Raw genomic sequence first — 19,131 nt, 5'->3', positions numbered from 1 at the left:
CCGAGTATTTTTTAGTGCTCGGAGATTTAGTTTTCTTCGCCGCAGCTGAATGATTTACATCTGTTAGCCAGCATAAGTACATGTGGGGATTCCCTAGCAACCAGGCAACCCCCACATGTACTCAGCCTGGCTAGTAGCTGTAAATCATTTAGCTGCGGCAAAGAAAACTAAATCTCTGAGCACTAAAAAATACTTGTAGGACACCCGAGCGTGCTCGGGAAATCTCGAGCAACGAGTACACTCTCTGATCACTACTACTGAGCTGTCCCTTATTTTTTTAGTGTGTTTGAGATTGGAAAAATTGATAGCAAATTCCACCGGAGACAAGGACTAAAGTGACTGACGACAGAGTGTCCATGATGCTGCCAAATACGTCAGAAAGACAATTGTTTTCTCAAGTGACTTTCCTGTGTCTAATAAACTTGGGTCTCTATCAGAAGCATTCTTAAAGGCAGTATCCAGAAATCCTAAATCATATGTCAAGCTAGCAAGTCATCTTATATCATTTGATAATTTCTTAATATCATCTATTGACCTACTGTATATGTTTGCAATTGTCACAATTTCAAATTTCTATGCATCAAAATTCTTTTATTCTGAAAATGGATGTTCATAATTATCATTTGCATAAATCAATATATTTCATTATTTAGAGAATTAAAATAATTATATTGTAATAGAACACAGTATGGTGAAAATAAAAAAAAAAATGAAACTTCTAAGCTAATAGTACAATAAAAGTCTGAGCCATTAACAGCTTGCACACAGAAAAAAAATATTGCATATGAGCATAGACGCAGACTATCACATTGTGAGTCACATATTCATATTAACCCCCCGCCCCACCGTGTGTCATCTGCCTCTCCCCACCCTAATGATATTTCCCCCACCGCCCCCTCCAACAGGATGATGGACTAACTTTGTGGTCACCATTAGCTGCAAACATATGTTGTAATAGGAACATCTCCCTCAGACTTTCAGAGAAAAGTAGATGATGGGGAGAGGTGAAGAAGAGAGAAAGAGAATAGATAAGAGGGGGGATTAGATGGTGGAAGCAAAAATGGAAGGTGGATTTAGAAGAATGTGAATACAGGTGTGATGGGACACAGCTTGGATGATGTAACACCAAAAACAGGAAAGATTGGTGAGAACGTGACCAGCAAAGAAGAGTTGAAGTGGAGAGAGAGGAGCATAGACACATTTAGTCATTAATGTGTTTCACTTCTTGTCTTTGCTTCCTTTTGCATATATAGAAGTATATTGCTATATATATGTATACCTATATTTATAGACATATCACACAATTTCCCTTGGCTTCTAATCCTGTCTGTCACAAATATATACAAGTAAAAGAAAAAAGGAGTCTGTAGACTGGTCCACTGGAGAATTAGATATGGAGTCACCTAGAGACCACAATACTTAAAACATAAATGTTGCTCTCCATGCGGCATTCATTTTTCCTGGACTAACACTGATACATGATAAAATCTGTGAGTACTTTCCACAATTGTGAGCAGACAACTTCAATCTTACGGAGAAATCTTCCCTTAATCTTTGGTTGCGAGTCTTTGAGTTTCAGACAATTCTTGGAAGTGGACCTTAGTTGAGATATCTTCAGCTGCAAGCTCCAGATGCCTTGGCCAATGCAGCAGCTTCTGGGATTTGTCTGAAAACACCTCTCAAAGCTTCGAGCTCCTGAGTCAGCTGCTGGATACGGTTACGTAGCTTTTCATTTTCTGCCATGAATTCTAGAGCTCGTTGTTGAGTCTCCAGGTTCCTCCGTTTGGCTTTATCACGGCTCTTGCGGACAGCAATGTTATTTCTTTCACGACGCAGGCGATATTCTAGGCTGTCTTTACTCAGTGACTTCTTACCCTTATGGCTTTGTTCTTTTAATGGAGGGGCAGGCAACATCCCAGATAGAGAACCCTGGAAATGCAGATTTGAAGAGATAAATACATTTACAGATGCAGATTGCGAGTTATTGCAATCAATATCAAGGTGTCATCCAGATATCCATGTGTCTCATGTATATCTCTCTTTATATGGCTGTTATTGGGAAATTGCACTTTTGAGTACTTTTCATTGCTACAATGCAAGTGGCACTACATGCATTCATTCAGATAATGAAGACACACACAAACATGGTCAAAATCTTTGGTGGGAATTTATCTAGACTTATAAGCCATTTTAAACCAGGGCACACTGGAACAAAATGTGGAAGCTTTTTATAAGGCATACACCTCCTTTCAATTTTGTCAAATCTTTAGCCTTTTTGTGCGCCAGAAAGTAAAAACTATACAAGCCATGGGCCATTTTCTAACATAAATTATAGTAAATTTGTTGGATTGTGGAAGCCCTGCACCCTGATGAAAGGCTCACCTACGTTTTAGAAAAGTGACGTGAACAGTGAAAAGTGAGGAAAATAATTCACACACAACTGATGTGAACAAAAGATTCTGCTTTTTCTGACCATAAACTTGTCTCAAGCTATTTACTACATTTTTGGTTTATTCTTCATAGGCCATTGTTCCTTTAACAAGTGGCTTGAGAACTAAATTTGGCTCTCAGACCCACTGCATGTGGCTCCTCAAGGGTCCATTCATAGATGTGGGTTTGTTACAAATGTCACCTCAAATTCCAGATAGAAATCTTTATTGAATCCAATTACAATCCATATCCCATGTATGTGAATAGGGTTATTGCCACATTGCTTTATGCTATGGGAAATGTCTGCATGGATTCTTGTCCATACCATTGTAAAATTCAGTACTGCTCTAAGCGCCTGTCACTCTCTATAGTGCTTCACATTTACCTTGCTGCATCCAATCAGTGAGCTCAGTGGCTCTGAGTGGCTTATGCCATCAATTCAGGCCGATCCACTGAGCTCATTGATTGGCTGCACAGCTATCAAGGTGACGTCAGCTCTGCAGACAATAGCATTATCGGGAGCAGTGGAGGAGACTGAGTGCTGGACCTGGGAGGGGGACTAAGACCAGTTCGTTTGTTTCTTTTAAAACAAACTGCAGTCAGGAAACAGGGGTTTTCTGAACCTGGAAACCCCTTCAATGCCAATGTGTGGACAGAGAAGAGCTGTTGGCAGCTGCATATAATCATAAACTTGAGGGGCCGTATACGGTAAAGCATTACTAGAAGTTAACACTACCATTTAGCCGTCTTTTGCATTTCTAACAAGCAGTGTGGCTCAATGTCATTTGTCGTGCATAAAGGTGGCTTGCAAGCAAAAAAAAAGTTAGAAACTACTGTTTTAACATTAAAAAAATAGTGAAAGAATTTTGCATTTTTTGCACTTTGCGGAACATTAGTTTGTCCAGCGCTTAGCTTCTTGCACACTTATGAGACGTGCCAAAAAACAGAAGCAGACATTTTTATTACAAAAATGTAAACATCACACCTAAATGCAACTTCCTTCTTTATTAGACCTGTTTAAAAGGATTAAACAATGAGCATAAAATGCAAAAAAACTCAATATATCTAAGTACCACCTTTGCTAGGTCTTATGTCTGCCACTTTAATTTAGGCTGTATCCTCAATTGCTACTGTTAAAATGTTTTGCCAGTGGTTACTGGCATTATCAACGTTCAAATCAAAAGAAAAAAATGTTTTTGTCTTAATTTATAGAGCCCTTATCTAACATTTTCTATAACTGATGAATGATGCGTCGCACTGGATATTAAAGGGGACCTGTCACTTACCATACATATGTATTTTTTAATCTGGTTTAATCTGGAGTAAATGAAGCTGTTCTCCTCAATCTGGAGTTGTTTTTGTCTTTATTTTTTTTTGTTCCTGTGCCTCTTGGTTTCTGAGATATGGCACTCTATTCCTATTTTCCCCAGTACCTACATCTAGTCACGTGACAGCACAAAATATCATTGTTCTTGGCGGTGCATCATTCTGTGTAAACAAGACTCGCGCTACTGAGAACAATGGCAGCCTACGTGCACTGAACGATCTTTTTCAGATTGTTCAGTGCTCATCATTTCCCATGGTCTGCCTGTGTAAACAAGTTATTACAGACCACTGATTGGTCCATGGAAACAGACCTTTGCAAACAGAAAGATGAGGGAACAAAGAAATACACCCTATTTATTAGATCAGTGGCATTTAAAAATACATAGTTATGTCTTATTTAAATGGGAAAAGACTTTTCCAGAGTCATGGCTCTGACCCTAACATGGTGATAAGCCTAAAAGCTAAGAGCCGAGTTTCATTAACAGTATGTGTCCTTTTAGAGAACTCTCAGTTAAGGAGGTATTCTCGTGTTATTAAATTACTTTAGTTAGACTGGATGAAAATAAAGAAGTTGGCATTTGACTTGCTTTTCCTATCTGCTATCATTCTCTTGATATGAGAGCTTTTATCTTGCATAGTGTACTGCTTCTTTCCATGAAACTCGGCCACTTGTGCCTGCCCAATCCCTGGCCCTGTGTGTTAAGTAGTTACATTCCTCCTCACCTCCTTTACCCTCCCTCTGAGCTTCTGACAGAGCTCATATCAGTCCTGTAGAATCTTAATCTGTGGGCCCCCAGCAATAGCAGTTTCCAAAGCAGTTCTCTTAATCACGGCTCTTACTTTCTTAAACTTTATGCTTTTTCAAAACTCATGCTATCTCTATATGTAAATGTGGTGATAACAGTTTAAGCTGAAAACAAGCACTGACCTTTAATGTGTAGCAGCAGAATTAAACTACAACATTTTTGCTGCCACTCTATTTGACTGCAGATTGCTGAATCATGACACTGTGCAACATGCTCACTGTCAGGACTACCATCTAATGCTAGATAAAGTAGTCATCATGTAACACAAAGTAAGCTTTGCATAGTTGTGGTCACGTGCTGACTATCTCCTTTTCAGGCTTCTCTCAATTGTCTGTTGACAGAAGCAGATGAAAACCTAGTTAGCATATTACCGCAGCTATGCAGAGCGCATCCTCTGTGGTCATGTGAAGACTGCTCACATGCTGAGCCCGAAAAACCCCCTTAATGGAGTCATATTTCAGTGAAGGGAGGAGACTAAACAAAGGCTCTAGGCATGAATCATGCTGCACTCTGTAAACCCTCCCATTTAGTTAGAAAAGGTGGAAATTGGTAGAAAAATCATCTATCTGGTCATGCCGTTCTTTGCTTTCCTCTAAAAAACTATTTGCTTGAGCAATACCATATGAATTTAGTCATAAGACAATTCAGTTGCCTTCTTTTTAACCAATTTTTGCATTTTAATCATCTAGATTTATTGGGCTTTGCAAGGTTCTCTGTGTAAAGTTTGTTTGCTAATTCTGAACAAGATGGTAAATAGCAGCAAAATACATAACATTATTGGAAGTGTGAAAAAGAAAAATGATTATTATGCCATTCTAAGTGAAAAAACTTCAAAGCAAAAAATATCTGTTGAAAATTATTCTCACAATTTTTCAAGATAGATGGCATTATTTTCCCATTCTGGCAGTTAAAGATTTATATGGGCGTCACTGGGCATTTGGTATTGATCAATATCAGATTGGTCGGGGTCTGACACCAAGTACCTTCCTAATCAATTCCTCCCTAGTGGCCTCTGCTGGCACTGAAGGTCAACTCATATACTCCTGAATTGGAGCTTATCTGCAGTACCATACGGGGCCTATACATGTTGAACGGACAGAACATCAGTTTCATATGCCCACATAACCCCTTTAAAGATTGCCTCGAATTGTTTTTCCCGATGAAACAGTCAGGCTATTTCATGAAAAGAGAGATTAGACATACGAGAAAGTGGAGTCCTTAATGTGAGTTGTAATGAATGAATATGCATATTAAGTTATGAGTTATGCCATGAAGTTAGAAAGTGTTTTTTTTTCTTGGCATCACCCACATAATTGAACATTATAAACCAAGAGACGTCACCAAACAAACATGTTCCTATACCCTAGAACACTGTTCGATCAAGAATGATGACACCTGGTTGTTAAAGAATTCATACATTTCTTGGAGATGTAAAAAAGCGCAATGAAAAGCTGCTCTAGAACCGATACACTCTGGTAAAGTATTTAGGGAATTTCAGTGGAGTGAAGATCTCTCACCTTCAGCACACGGAGTGCAGGGTGTACTCCCTCCATCTGAGGAGGAAGATGCATTGCTGTCTGTGCACATTGTGCAGCCTGGTATTGTAGAGTATTGCACACAGTCCTGTGTGATCCACGTGTCTCCTCCTTCACAATCACTCCGCCAGACTCATATCCTCCTATTCGACGTTCTGGCATCATGCCGTGTGGGTAGGCATACAAAGCAGCTCCCGATAGCCCTTCTGAGGAAAGATATTGATATGATGGCTTCCTCAAAGGAAAGAGATCAGACAAAAGTTCATCTCCTGATTCAATGTATGTGGATAAATCCACAGAGGTCTCAGGGTCACAGAGATTGCCTCCTTCAATCTCTGCTTGAGATGCTGCCATACGGGAAGGATAGCCTGAAACTTGACCACGTTTTTCACACTCAAAGTAGCTGTTTAGAGACATTCTTTGTACAGGAGTCTTCTTTCTCAGTCTTATACCACACTTCTCTATGCAAAAAAAAGGTAAGACCTCTGTGTAGACAAAGAGTTTGGATTTAGTTACATGCTAAAACATTAAAGGAAGTATATCGGCACAGAATGACTGTTCAAATCAAGAACAGGCGCTCGGTGCACCCTAGGCCTTTCCAAACATTTAAAAGCACCTTGCCACCTGCTTGTTTTCTATCAATTTCTTCATTCTCTGGCTTTATAAAGTCAAAGCTGAGAATCAAATAGGGGACAGGGTTATAGAGAAAACAAGTAAGTAATTGGGTATGTGCCGACGATCTAGAACTGGCTGCGCTTTGGACGCAGTGCATGTTTGCTGCGTCCAAAGTGCTGCCAGCTATTGAACGTAGGTGAATCCTAATGTGCTCACTGAACCGTGTGGATTCACCGCGTTCAATACATTGTACGGGTGAAATTTATCTTGCGGAGACTCGCAACTCCACAAGAGAAGTTGACATGCTGCAGTCTGGAGAGACACGGCGCATGTCCATCTCCGCAGGTGAGCCACGAGTGTCTGTGAATGCACAGTGGGCATGGAATTTCTTGAAATCCCATCCACTATGCTGTAACATCTGGACGCTGCATTTACTGATTGTCTGCACATATCCATAAGGAAAAAAGGAATGAAAAAGTAAGGAAAAAAGGTAGGTGGGAAGGTTCACTCAAATGTTTGTCCATGCCAAGGATGCACCAAGCGCCTGTGCTTGCTTTGAATCGTCATTCTGTGCCTACCGACTCCCTTCAACACATAATTACCTCTATATGTTAAAGATTTATTAAACATACTGTATATGTCATACAATCAGCGCTAATATATAAAAACTTTGTCAATTTATTTCTTTATTTAATTAATAATATAAAAGGTACTGGTCATACAACAGCTGACAAAGAGTTGTGCAACCTGTGCAGTTAAATAAGAGGCACATAAGCTGTCCTGCAGAATAAACCTTCATCAATGCCCGAGCAAAGGAGGCTTATGATCACTATGACCCTTAATATGAATTGTGTAGCAAGGCTATTTAGATATTATTTAATAATGGTGTTAGTTTGTTAGTTTGTGTATGAATCTTTTATTTGGTTAATATATTTGGTTATTAATCTTGATATTATATTATTATACTGGTTAAGGATTCAAATTTTCTTCCTCGATCATCTTCATTCTTAGTAAAGAGACCGACTCATCAAATATCTAGGCTACATTCACATGTTGCGTTTTTGCTGCATTTTTTTAATGCAAATTAAGGGTACGTTCACACAGGACTTTTTTGCTGCTTTTTTTTGCTGCTTTTTTTAATGCTAATTTAGGTGCGTTTTTTTGGTGCGTTTTTGGTGCGTTTTTTGGGTACGTTCACACAGGACTTTTTTGCTGCAGATTTTTGCTGCAGATTTTTGCTGCTTTTTTTATGCCAATTTTCAGCTGCTAGGACACCTCACAATGGCTCTTCACACCTTACTACCAGGAACACCCTCACAATAGATCACAATCAGGACACCTCACAATGGCTCTTCACACCTCACAATGGCTCACAATGGCTCTTCACACCTCACTACCAGGAACTCCCTCACAGTAGATCACAAACAGGACACCTCACAATGGCTCTTCACACCTCACAATGGCTCACAATGGCTCTTCACACCTCACTAACCACACCCCTAAGCTCTTGGCTGTGAGATCCCTTCCTGCTGGCCATGATTTTCTGCACAAAAAACGCAGCAAATAATGCTACATGCGTTTTTTCAGCGTTTTTGCAGCGTTTTTTTCATCACCCATTCAAGTCAATGGGTGAAAAAACGCTGCAAAAACGCAGCAAAAACGCTGAAAGAAGTGACATGCCCTATGTCCAAAAAAAGCAGCAAAGCAGAAAAAACTGATCAAACAAAAAACCAACGTGTGTGCATGAGATTTCTGAAATCTCATAGGCTTAAGGGTATGTGCACACGTTCAGGATTTCTTGCAGAAATTTCCTGAAGAAAACCGGAAATTTTCTGCAAGAAATCCGCATTTTTTTTTTTGCGTTTTTTTTCCGTTTTTTTTGCGTTTTTTTAACATTCTGCAAGCGTAATTAGCTTGCAGAATGCTAAAGTTTTCCAAGCGATCTGTAGCATCGCTTGGAAAACTGACTGACAAGTTGGTCACACTTGTCAAACATAGCGTTTGACAAGTGTGACCAACTTGTTACTATAGATGCTGCTTTTGCAGCATCTATAGTAAAAGATAGAACGTTTAAAAATAATAAAAAAAATAAAAAAAATGCTTATACTCACCCGCAGACATCAGATCTCCTCACCGGCGTCCATTCCTATAGCTGATGTGTGCGCGCAGGGCCTTCCATGACGTCACGGTCACGTGAGCGGTCTCGACCAATCACAGGACAGTGACGTCATTCGGCAAGGTCCTTCTCCGCACACCAGCTACAGGAACCAGCCAGCGTGCAGCACAGAGGCGGGAACACAGCGCCGGACATCGAGGGTGAGTATAGGACTATTTTTTATTTTATTTCTTATTTTTTGACCACTTATATGGTGCCCAGTGCGTGGAGGAGAGTTTCCTCTCCTCCACCCTGGGTACCAACCGCACATAATCTGCTTACTTCCCGCATGGTGTGCACAGCCCCGTGCGGGAAGTAAGCAGATCAATGGACCCCTAGGTGTGCGGAATCCCCGCAATTCCGCATTTTTAATGAACATGTTGCTTTTTTTTCCGCTATGCGATTTTTTCGCGGAAAAAAAGGCTACATTTGCACAAAAAATGCGGAATACCTTGTAAATAATAGGAGGCATATGTTAGCGTTTTTTTCGCGTTTTTATCACGTTTTTATAGCGAAAAAACGCGAAAAAAACGCTAAAAATCCTGAACGTGTGCACATGGCCTTACTGGTACTGTAAAAAGCAGCTGAAAATTAGCATAAAAAAAAGCAGCAAAAAAAAGCAGCAAAAAAGTCCTGTGTGAACGTACCCTAAAAGCTGCTTTTTACTGTACCAGCAAAAGCTATGAGATTTCAGAAATCTCATGCACACGCTTGTTTTTCCTGACTGAATAGGAAAACTGTTGCTTTCTTAAATCTGCTGCATGTGACTTCTTTCAGCAACTTTTGCTGCATTTTTTTTCACCCATAGAAAGCAATGGGTCAGTGCAAAACAGCAGCAAAAACACATCAAGAAACATTGTCAAGAGTTTTTGCTTAGATTTTAGTGCAAAAAACAGGTACAGCAGGATGTGAAACACATTTATTTTTTGTGATTTTCCCACATTTAAATCAAAATGTCTTGGCCGTTATTATTAGCACAGTATAATTAAGTTAGTAATATGGGTTAAAGTAAATGATGTCTAACCATCTAATTGCCCGACCAATGCGTGAGGCTGCCGTCACACTATTAGTATTTAGTCAGTATTTTACCTCAGTATGTGTAAAGGTACCTTCACACTGAACAACTTAACAACGATAACGATAGCGATCCGTGATGTTGCAGCGTCCTGGATAGCGATATCGTTGTGTTTGACACGCAGCAGCGATCTGGATCCTGCTGTGATATCGTTGGTCGGAGCTAGAAGGCCAGCACCTTATTTCGTCGCTGGATCACCCGCTGACATTGCGAAGCCTTCACTGGTAACCAGGGTAAACATCGGGTTACTAAGCGCAGGGCCGCGCTTAGTAACCCGATATTTACCCTGGTTACCATTGTAAATGTAAAAAAACAAACACTACATACTTACATTCCGGTGTCTGTCGCGTCCCCCGGCGTCCGCTTCCCTGCACTGTGTCAGTGCAGCGCCCCAGAGTCCTGGTCGTTGCAGTACTGTGGCTCTGCCACTATGGGGAGCTACGGTGCGTCCGATGGCACTGAAGGAGTTCATCTGATCAGGTATCACAGACACCAATACATTTCACAGCTGGGCCTCCGGGGGGAGCTAAGGGTGCTATTCATTAGGCCACTCCCCACCATAGTGGGTAAACTGGGGGTCAGGCAGGAAGTTAGAGCAGAAAGCTGACTGGACTGGACGAAGCAACACCTGGTGGCAGAGGGTGTTGTGGAGGAAGAGACAGTAGGGTCTCTGTCAGGGGTGGGATCCTGACAGAGGCTTGGCATTGAAAAGAACGTAACGGGTCCGCGCCAGCTCCGGGAAGCGGCGGGACCCAAGAAAGGATTAGAAGCGAGATAGATTGTGCTGAGTGAGAAACGAGATCAAGCGATAGGAGAATACCAGTAGGGGTCGTGCTGTAAGACCGGAGCAACATCCTACTGAGGCGCACTACCGGTGGCCGGAACGCCGAGGGAGTATTACAATATCCAGCTTCAAGCAATACTCTAAACAGTGGCAGGACAGTCAGTCTCAGGCGGGCTGTCTCACCTAAATCCCCTATGAAGTCTTGGGAGGCAATTGCGGGAGAGGGGCGTCTCTAGGGTCCCGGAAGAACTCCAGGCCTATCCGACAAATGGGTGCCGTTCCAACCGTAACATCAGGGAGGGACGGAGGATTAGAAGAACATAATTTAATCGAGTTGTGAGGGAACACGAGAAACAGACACAACAGTTGTGGGGTACTTTCCGTAAGCACAGCAGGGAAGGACTACAACACATAGCGCTAAGAAGGAAGGCACCGATTTCCACCTGTGAAGTGAACTCTGTAGGTGCCATTGGACCGGCCGGACTTGCGCAGCCTGGTGAACCATATTCTGGACTGAGGACTCAGAGATCTCCAGTAAAAAGGTAAAGAGACTGCAACCTGGTGTCCTCGTTATTTACTGCACCGCACCACCACCACTATCCACACCGATCATTCACTGTGCGCCCCACGGCAGGGTCACGGACCGGGGCCTAGCCGCCGTGACAACCCCAGAAGCAGAGACTCAGAGCCCCGGTACCGTCACGTCACCGCTCTCATTTACGGCCGGCGCTTACACAGTGCAGGGAAGCGGACGCCGGCGAACGCGACAGACACCGGAATGTAAGTATGTAGTGTTTGGGTTTTTTTACACTTACACTGGTAACCAGGGTAAAAATCGGGTTACTAAGCGCGGCCCTGCGCTTAGTAACCCGATGTTTACCCTGGTTACCCGGGGACTTCGGCATCGTTGGTCGCTGGAGAGCTGTCTGTGTGACAGCTCTCCAGCGACCACACAACGACGAAATAGCGACGCTGCAGCGATCGGCATCGTTGTCTATATCGCTGCAGCGTCGCTTAATGTGACGGTACCCTAAGCCAAAGCCAGGAGTGGAACAATTAGAGGAAAAGTATAATAGAAAGCCGTCACCACTTCTGTATTTATCACCCACTTCTGGTTTTGGCTTACAAATACTGAGGTAAAATACTGACCAAATACTGCTAGTGTGATGGCAGCCTGAAAGTAAGCAATGTCTACCAACTCAATGCGCTAACAACAATGTGTTAGGTAAACTATGCCTGACCATTTCAACTCCACCCGCTTTTCATTAACTCATATTAACTTTTTTGTCCAGAAGTCACTATTCTTTTTGACATAAAAAAAACATTTTCCTCATATAATTTGATCAAAGTGCCCTTTTTTTCCAAAAATGTTTTATGGTTTCACATACGTCTTGCATTGGTGGCCTAACACCTTGTATTGTTCATGCTTGTATGATGGAAGCAAAGCTGAACTTTGAGATCTTGAAAAATGCAGCCAAAAAGACAACAAGTAAAACAGCAAAACAGCAGCAAAAACCTGCTTTTTGTCTGCAGTTTTTTTGCTGCCAAGAAATCAGGTTTTAGCTGCAAAAAAACAGCAGCAAAAAAGCAACGTGCGAACATATCCTACATGTTTTAGGCATAATGCATATCGTGCCCTTCAGTCTGCTTTTTAGGCTGCCGTCACACTAGCAGTATTTGGTCAGTATTTTACCTCAGTATCTGTAAGCCAAAACCAGGAGTGGGTGATAAATGCAGAAGTGGTGCATATGTTTCTATTATACTTTTCCTCTAATTGTTCCACTCCTGGTTTTGGCTTACAAATTCTGAGGTAAAATACTGACCAAATAATGATAGTGTGATGGCAGCCTTATAGTGACTTGTAAATGTAATGGACTGAAGCCTTCTGCTCCTGGGTGTAGCCAGCCAGCCGGCTGCAGTGTCACACCATTGTGTGCAGGAGCGGCACACTCCTCCTACAGCACGAGGATTGTGTGCACCACGGAGATATACTACTCATGCAGTGTCTACTCACGCAGAACATAGTAATGCTGCAGTGCTGGCTGGCAGTCAGGAGCAACCCTTCTCTGGATGCTACCCTGACTGCCTGCTGCAGCATCATTATGTTCTGTGTGGGCCGGGCAGAAGTTGCCTAAGTTATAGTGATTATAAAAAAATAAAAGAGTCACCCCCAAATGTACGTATAAGTTGATTAAGTGTGCATACGTGTGTTTATATCATGATCATATAATGAGCATTTATTGTACAGTATGTGAATAATATGCACATTTATAGGTTAATATGTATGAGTTATGTACATAGCATCATTCAATATTCTACAAGGATACAGTATATATTTTAAAGGGATTTTCTGGGGAAAAAAATTATGTTTATCGACTTTATCACCCATAGAAACCTTTTATATTTCTCCCGCGATGTATGTTAATAGGGTCCATCCGGTCCAATGGGCATGGCTTCGGTTCACTCACTCTACCCCTCTCCTCGGCATGGATGATGCAGACTGCTGTGAGATATCTCGCCTGCGCAGTCATGTGGTTTCTCACACCCATCGGACCGAATGATGCAGGGGGAGTCAGGGGGTTACATAAGTATTTAGGGATTACATAGCTGACACTGAATAAAATGATATTTTTAGCTGGTAGGACAGAAAAGTGGTGACAGGTTCCCTTTAAATTTTAAGCTTTTAATGAGTTAGTTGCACTGCTTATTTGTGCAAAAATGCAAGTAACCTATTTTACATAGTGGATGCAGAAATAGTACAGAAAATCTGCAAAATCAAAAACTCACCAAAAGCTCATCGTGGGAACATAGGCTAAGAGATCGTTTCTGGGAAACTCCTATAAAATATGTATATTGAATGATGTTATATACTGTACATAAAAGATATACACTTATACATATGTTTGTGGTTGACTCATTGTTATGTTGTATATTTATGTATATGGTTTATATTTATGCATTTTTTTACTTCTGGTATATCCTCAAAATTGAAATTGCAGTACCAAAGAAAGAAACATTGTGGAATTATGGAAATCACACGATCTATCGCCATGTTAATAATATGCAAATTATGAAAAATGGAAACATCTCATTTTATATAATACAGCATATGAGCAAAACGAGCATAAATACATGCATTTGGCAAGTTGTCAATGATGTTACAATTGCTGGTCTGAAGAATGTTCTGCCACACTGAATGCACTTGTAAATGTGATTCATCAAGATCCGCTGCTGGCAGCTCCATTTGACATGTGCTCAGTTGGAAACAAGTCCAGATACGCTGCGGGGAATGGTAGCACATTTAGATGAGGCAGGCTGCTCACAATTGCACATGTGGCCTGGCATTGTCATGTTGAAACATAGAACACTTTGAAGACGTGGTCAAACCACTGGTTCCACAATTGATCCATTTAGTGTTGTAAATGAAATTGGACATCACATACCAAACTTAAGATGTAAAATGATGTCACAAACCATCAAAACCCCTGCTCAATGCAGGATTCACTAAACCATCTCAGACAGATGACTCTCCAGCCGCTGTTTGAAGACTTCCATTGATGGAGAACTCACCACCTCTCGTGGCAGGATATTCCACTCATTGATCGCCCTAACTGTCAAAAAGTTTTTTCTAATATTTAATCTGTATCTTCTCCATTTCAGTGTCACTCCATTGCTTCTCATGTTTCCATGTGCAATTGAGAAAAAAGATTATCCCTCTACTCGGTGACATCCCCTCAGATATTTGTAGACAGCCATTAAATCTCCTCGTAGCCTTCTTTTTTGCAAGCTAAATAATCTCAGATCCTTTAACCATTCTATGAGACCTCATTGGTTGGCAGTTGCAAAGATCTTGTTGAGTTGCATGTCCAACTGCACTCAGAGTGGCAGAACATTCCTCAGACAGCCATTAGTAATCTCATTAATATCATGGCATGTACGTTTGTGTATTCCTGCGGATGGCATTCATACTCAATTAATTGAGAGATTTTGATAAATTAGGTTCTATCTTTTCATAATTGGCATGTGATTAACATGCTGTCTATCGATCCTGTAATTTTCATAATTTAATTACTTTTCTTTCCTGGTGATGCAAATTTAATGTTGAGAAGTGTACATATATTTGTTGTACGACTTGTTCTTTAAATTTTTTGCCATTATTAATTTTCAGACTTTTTTTATTTAATTTTTTTCGGGTAACATAAACTATAGTGTATTTAAAAAGATGACACATCCCTGTTAAAATTGTAGATTTTTTTGTCATGTAAAAAACTCTTACCAAGAAGAAATGTTTCAAAAATTTTTCCACCTTTAATGTCACCCGTAATCTGTACAAATTCACTGAGAAACAAACTGAAATAATTTTTTTGATAGGGAAAAATAAAAGATAACAAAATTAAAATAATATGGTTGCATAAGTGTGAACACTCTAATAATTGGGTCGTGTTCAGAATTAGCCAGTTATATTTTGTGCTCCATGACAAAGGCGTAGCATTCGGACCAATGTTATTCTATGGGGCAGTGCTAATCAACATCTTTTTTTCTCATGCCAATTCGGCATGAGATAAAAATTGCAGCATGCTTCGAGTTGCTTCACAAATTGGATTACATGCACCCGTTCAAGTCTATGGGTGTGTATGTGAAACATCGGACTGCACTTGAATGTCATCCGAGTGCAGTCTGACATCCACAAACTCAGACAATGGAAAAGATGGAGAAATTACGTTGTCCATCTTCTCCTCGCCTGTGCTACGAGTAGACACTCTGATCAAGCTTGGATCAAAGTTTTATTAGCATAATTGAGATAATTCTTCCACATGAGAGAATCAAGGCTCCTGTGAGTCCATAAACTGATGTTAGATAATAATCTGTACACAGCTGCCATCATTTAAAGTGATTCTGATTAACCTTATATAAAGTTTAACTGTTCTAGCAGGATTTTCCTGACATTTTAGTAGCCATTTTACAACAAAATCCATGGTTCGCAAACAGCTTGCAATACAACAAAGGCATCTCATTGTTGAAAGTTATCAGTCAGTGGACGGTTACCACATTTCTTCCAAGATATTAGATATACCATGGAACATAGTGAAGACTGTCATCAAGAAGGGCCCTAAATTTTACACAAGCATGCTTACCTAGAACTGGATGTCCCACAAAAATTGCTGAAAAAATAAGAAAATTGGTCCTAGAAATTTCTGGCAAGTACTGGCTGTGTACTGCATGTGACAACAATCTACCAAATGGAAAAACTTTTACAAGAAAATTATCTAAGCATGGCTATGTTTTGCCAAAACATAAATCAAGTCTCCCACAAGAATATGGGAAAATTTGTTACGGTCTAACAAGACCAAGGTTGAACTTTTTGGCCACATTTCCAATCCAAAAGGTATATAGGTGCAAAGCCAACACTGCGCATCACCAAAAGAACTCCATACCGTGAAGCATGATGGAGGCAGCATTATAATTTGGGGCTGCTGTTGACAGTTGGAAATGGAGCTTTAGTCAAAATGGAGGGAATTATGAACAGTCCCAAATATTAGTCAATTTTGCATCAAAACCTTCAAGTCTGTGCTAAAAGCTCAAAAACTACCCTAAGCATACCTCCAAATCAGCAAAAGAATTGCTTGATCAAAATAAAATCAATGTTTGGAATGGCCCAGCCCAAGTCCAGATCTGAATCCAATTGAAAATTGCTCACTCTAGATGTGCCATGTTGATAGACTGCCACCCAAAAAGACTGAATGCTGTTATAAATTCAAAAGATACTTCAACAAAGTATTAGCATAAGGGTGTGCATATTTATGCAACCACATTATTTTAGTTCTTTTTCTTCTTCCACCCAAATATATTTCAGTTTACCAGTCAATTGAATTGTAAAGATTATAGGTGACATTAAAGGTGGAAAAAGTTGTGAAATTATTCTCCTTGGTATGATTTTTTTTACATGGTGAAAACCTGGCATTGTAAGCGTGATGGATGTGTGGACTTTTTATATCCACTCTACATACATACTGTATAAATATGAGAACTTTTCTTAATTAAATTAATCTAATACAGTCAATCAAATAGCAGACCTAATCTTCACTCATATAATACTGGATGGAGACTATCATTAATTTACATATTAGCCAATGTGATACTGAATAAACAATATACAATACACAGATTATCTGTAGTAAGTATATTCATATATAAATGTTTCATGTTTGTCACTGTATGGTTAATATTATTTGGCAAAGGTAATTTTGATACAAGGGGTGGAGTGCAGCTTATAGCACAAGCATTTTATATATGAGTTAAGGAAAATATTACATAAATATAAATGAAGCTCATTGAGGCACACTGACATAGTTATTGTACTCCCAGAATAGTATTTGATCTCTCTGCTTCTTAACCCCTAAATCTAGATGAAATTTATTATATTAAAATAACTTCTAATAAAATATAAACTAAATCTTTTTGTGAATACACTGAAGTCTAACTAACACTGAAAATCCTAAAAAATATTTATTTATATTAAACTCCACGAAACCATAAAGCATCACAATAATTAAGCATGTGGTTTTACGCCAAACACTCAGCATTAGGAAAATGAGATGGGGCGATGTAATATTTACTCTTGGTGACTTCTATAAATTATAATATAAATATAATGTATATCCTATTTATATCTAGTACCTATGTATCCATTTGATACCTTAATATCAATCATCTATGGTATGAAAACCAGTACAGGGTGTGTTTGCTGGTAGATTTTACCTGTGTTAATCGATTGTTCTCTTTCTCACACGTCTCACTCTCACAATGTGCCCCTTTGGAGAAAAGGTTTTCTGTCTCGCACCCCGACTTAATCCCAGGGGATGACACCTGATGCTGACTGCAAGTCTGAAGAAGATCACTATGGGGGGGGGTTATCATCTATATTACTATCTGTCCCCTCCCTGTGGCTGACAGATTCCGCTCCCCCATGATCTCCTCATCAGGAAGACAACTGATTTCCCAATGGGGCTGGTGCAATCCAGACACTGCTCTGAGTTTATCAGTTCTCACCACATGGTCCCACAGCACCCAGTAACGGCTACCTTACAGTGCATCTTTACGTGGATGAGATATTAACCCATTGCCAACTAATGTGATGTTAAAAGATATCACAGTGAGAAGGAAGTGTAGGGTATTTGTTCTTGTCATTGAGCTTTATCAGTACAGTACACTTTATACAGATATTACCTTTATGTCACTAGATTAGACTGTACCTTTTTTGCCTAAAGGTGTTTGTATCAGCACTATCTTTAGCAGTACGTACATTCCTAGGGAATCTCATAATGGCAACCCAATTTCAGGTTACAGCTGGTGATCAGCTTTTTGCCCAGGTTCAGAGAGGGCAGTGTATAACTCATTGGAGTTTGGTAAATGGACTATACTGTGGTCCCAGAACCAAGAGACCAGAAACAGATCAGGAACTGGAACCAAGAGGAAGAAAGGCTAGCAACAGTGTCTGACAAAGTGCCTGGAACATTGACCTAGAACATGACTCAGAAGCAGATTTAACAGGGAAAAGTGATCAGAAATCAGGTTTAGGCATGATCAGGAGGTACCAGGAACATCAACAAAAACATGCCTACTTCCCACTGAGCCTGGTCAGGACTGGATGGTGGTCAGATGAAAACATCAGAACAGGAGCTCAGGACTCGAAGTAGCCCTACAGATATGAGGTGTAGTATCCAATAGTCCACAGGTCATGTCAGCCGGAGTATGCAACCTACACATGTGGTCAAAACTGTTGGTACTTCTTGTTTAATGACAGAAAAACCCACAATGGTCACAGAAATAACTAGAATCTGACAAAAGTAATAATAGAATAAAAATGTATGAAGATGAACACATGAAAGTCAGATATTGCTTTTCAACCATGCTTCCACAGAATTAACAAAAAATAAAACTCATGAAATAGGCCTGGACAGAAATAATGGTACCCTTAACTTAATATTTTGTTACACAACCTTTTGAGGCAATCACTGCAATCAAACGATTCCTTTAACTGTTAGTGAGACTTCTGCACCTCTCAACAGGTATTTTGGCCCACTCTTCAAGAGCAAACTGCTCCAGTTGTCTTGTGTTTGAAGGTTGCCTTGTTTCAGCTCTTTCCAAAGGTGCTCAATGGGATTTATGTCAGGGCTCATAGAAGGCCATTTCAGAATAGTCCAATGTTTTCCTCTTAACCATTCTTGAGTGTTTTTAGCTGTGTGTTTTGGGTCATTATCCTGTTGCAAGACCCATGACCTGCAACTGAGACCAAGCTTTCTGACACTGGGCAGCACATTTCTCTCTAGAATTACTTGATAGTCTCGAGATTTCATTGTACCCTGCACAGATTCTAGACACCCTGTGCCAGATGCAGTAAAGCA

The 19,131-nt window shown here is 40.3% G+C and overlaps 1 protein-coding gene across 2 annotated transcripts; it reads right to left on the bottom strand.

Moving 5' to 3' along the window:
• Window positions 1-703: 703 nt before the first annotated feature.
• Window positions 704-17,620, bottom strand: CEBPE (CCAAT enhancer binding protein epsilon). 2 transcript variants are annotated; one of them, XM_077280905.1, is made up of 3 exons: window positions 17,486-17,620; window positions 6,080-6,582; window positions 704-1,929 (listed from the first exon to the last, which is right to left on the bottom strand). In XM_077280905.1, exons 2-3 carry the CDS (start codon window positions 6,512-6,514, stop codon window positions 1,615-1,617), a joined length of 750 nt encoding a protein of 249 aa, XP_077137020.1. In that variant the 5' UTR covers window positions 6,515-6,582; window positions 17,486-17,620; the 3' UTR covers window positions 704-1,614. The 2 variants fall into 2 exon arrangements, with proteins under 2 accessions (XP_077137020.1, XP_077137021.1); XM_077280906.1 differs by lacking the exon at window positions 17,486-17,620 and adding an exon at window positions 13,514-13,538.
• Window positions 17,621-19,131: the final 1,511 nt, after the last annotated feature.

The sequence above is a fragment of the Ranitomeya variabilis genome, chromosome 1, assembly GCF_051348905.1.
Source record: "Ranitomeya variabilis isolate aRanVar5 chromosome 1, aRanVar5.hap1, whole genome shotgun sequence".
In the NCBI taxonomy this organism is placed as follows: Eukaryota; Metazoa; Chordata; class Amphibia; order Anura; family Dendrobatidae; genus Ranitomeya; species Ranitomeya variabilis.
The sequence above is the reverse complement of the archived record's forward strand: the minus strand, read 5'-3'. Positions and strand labels throughout refer to the sequence as shown.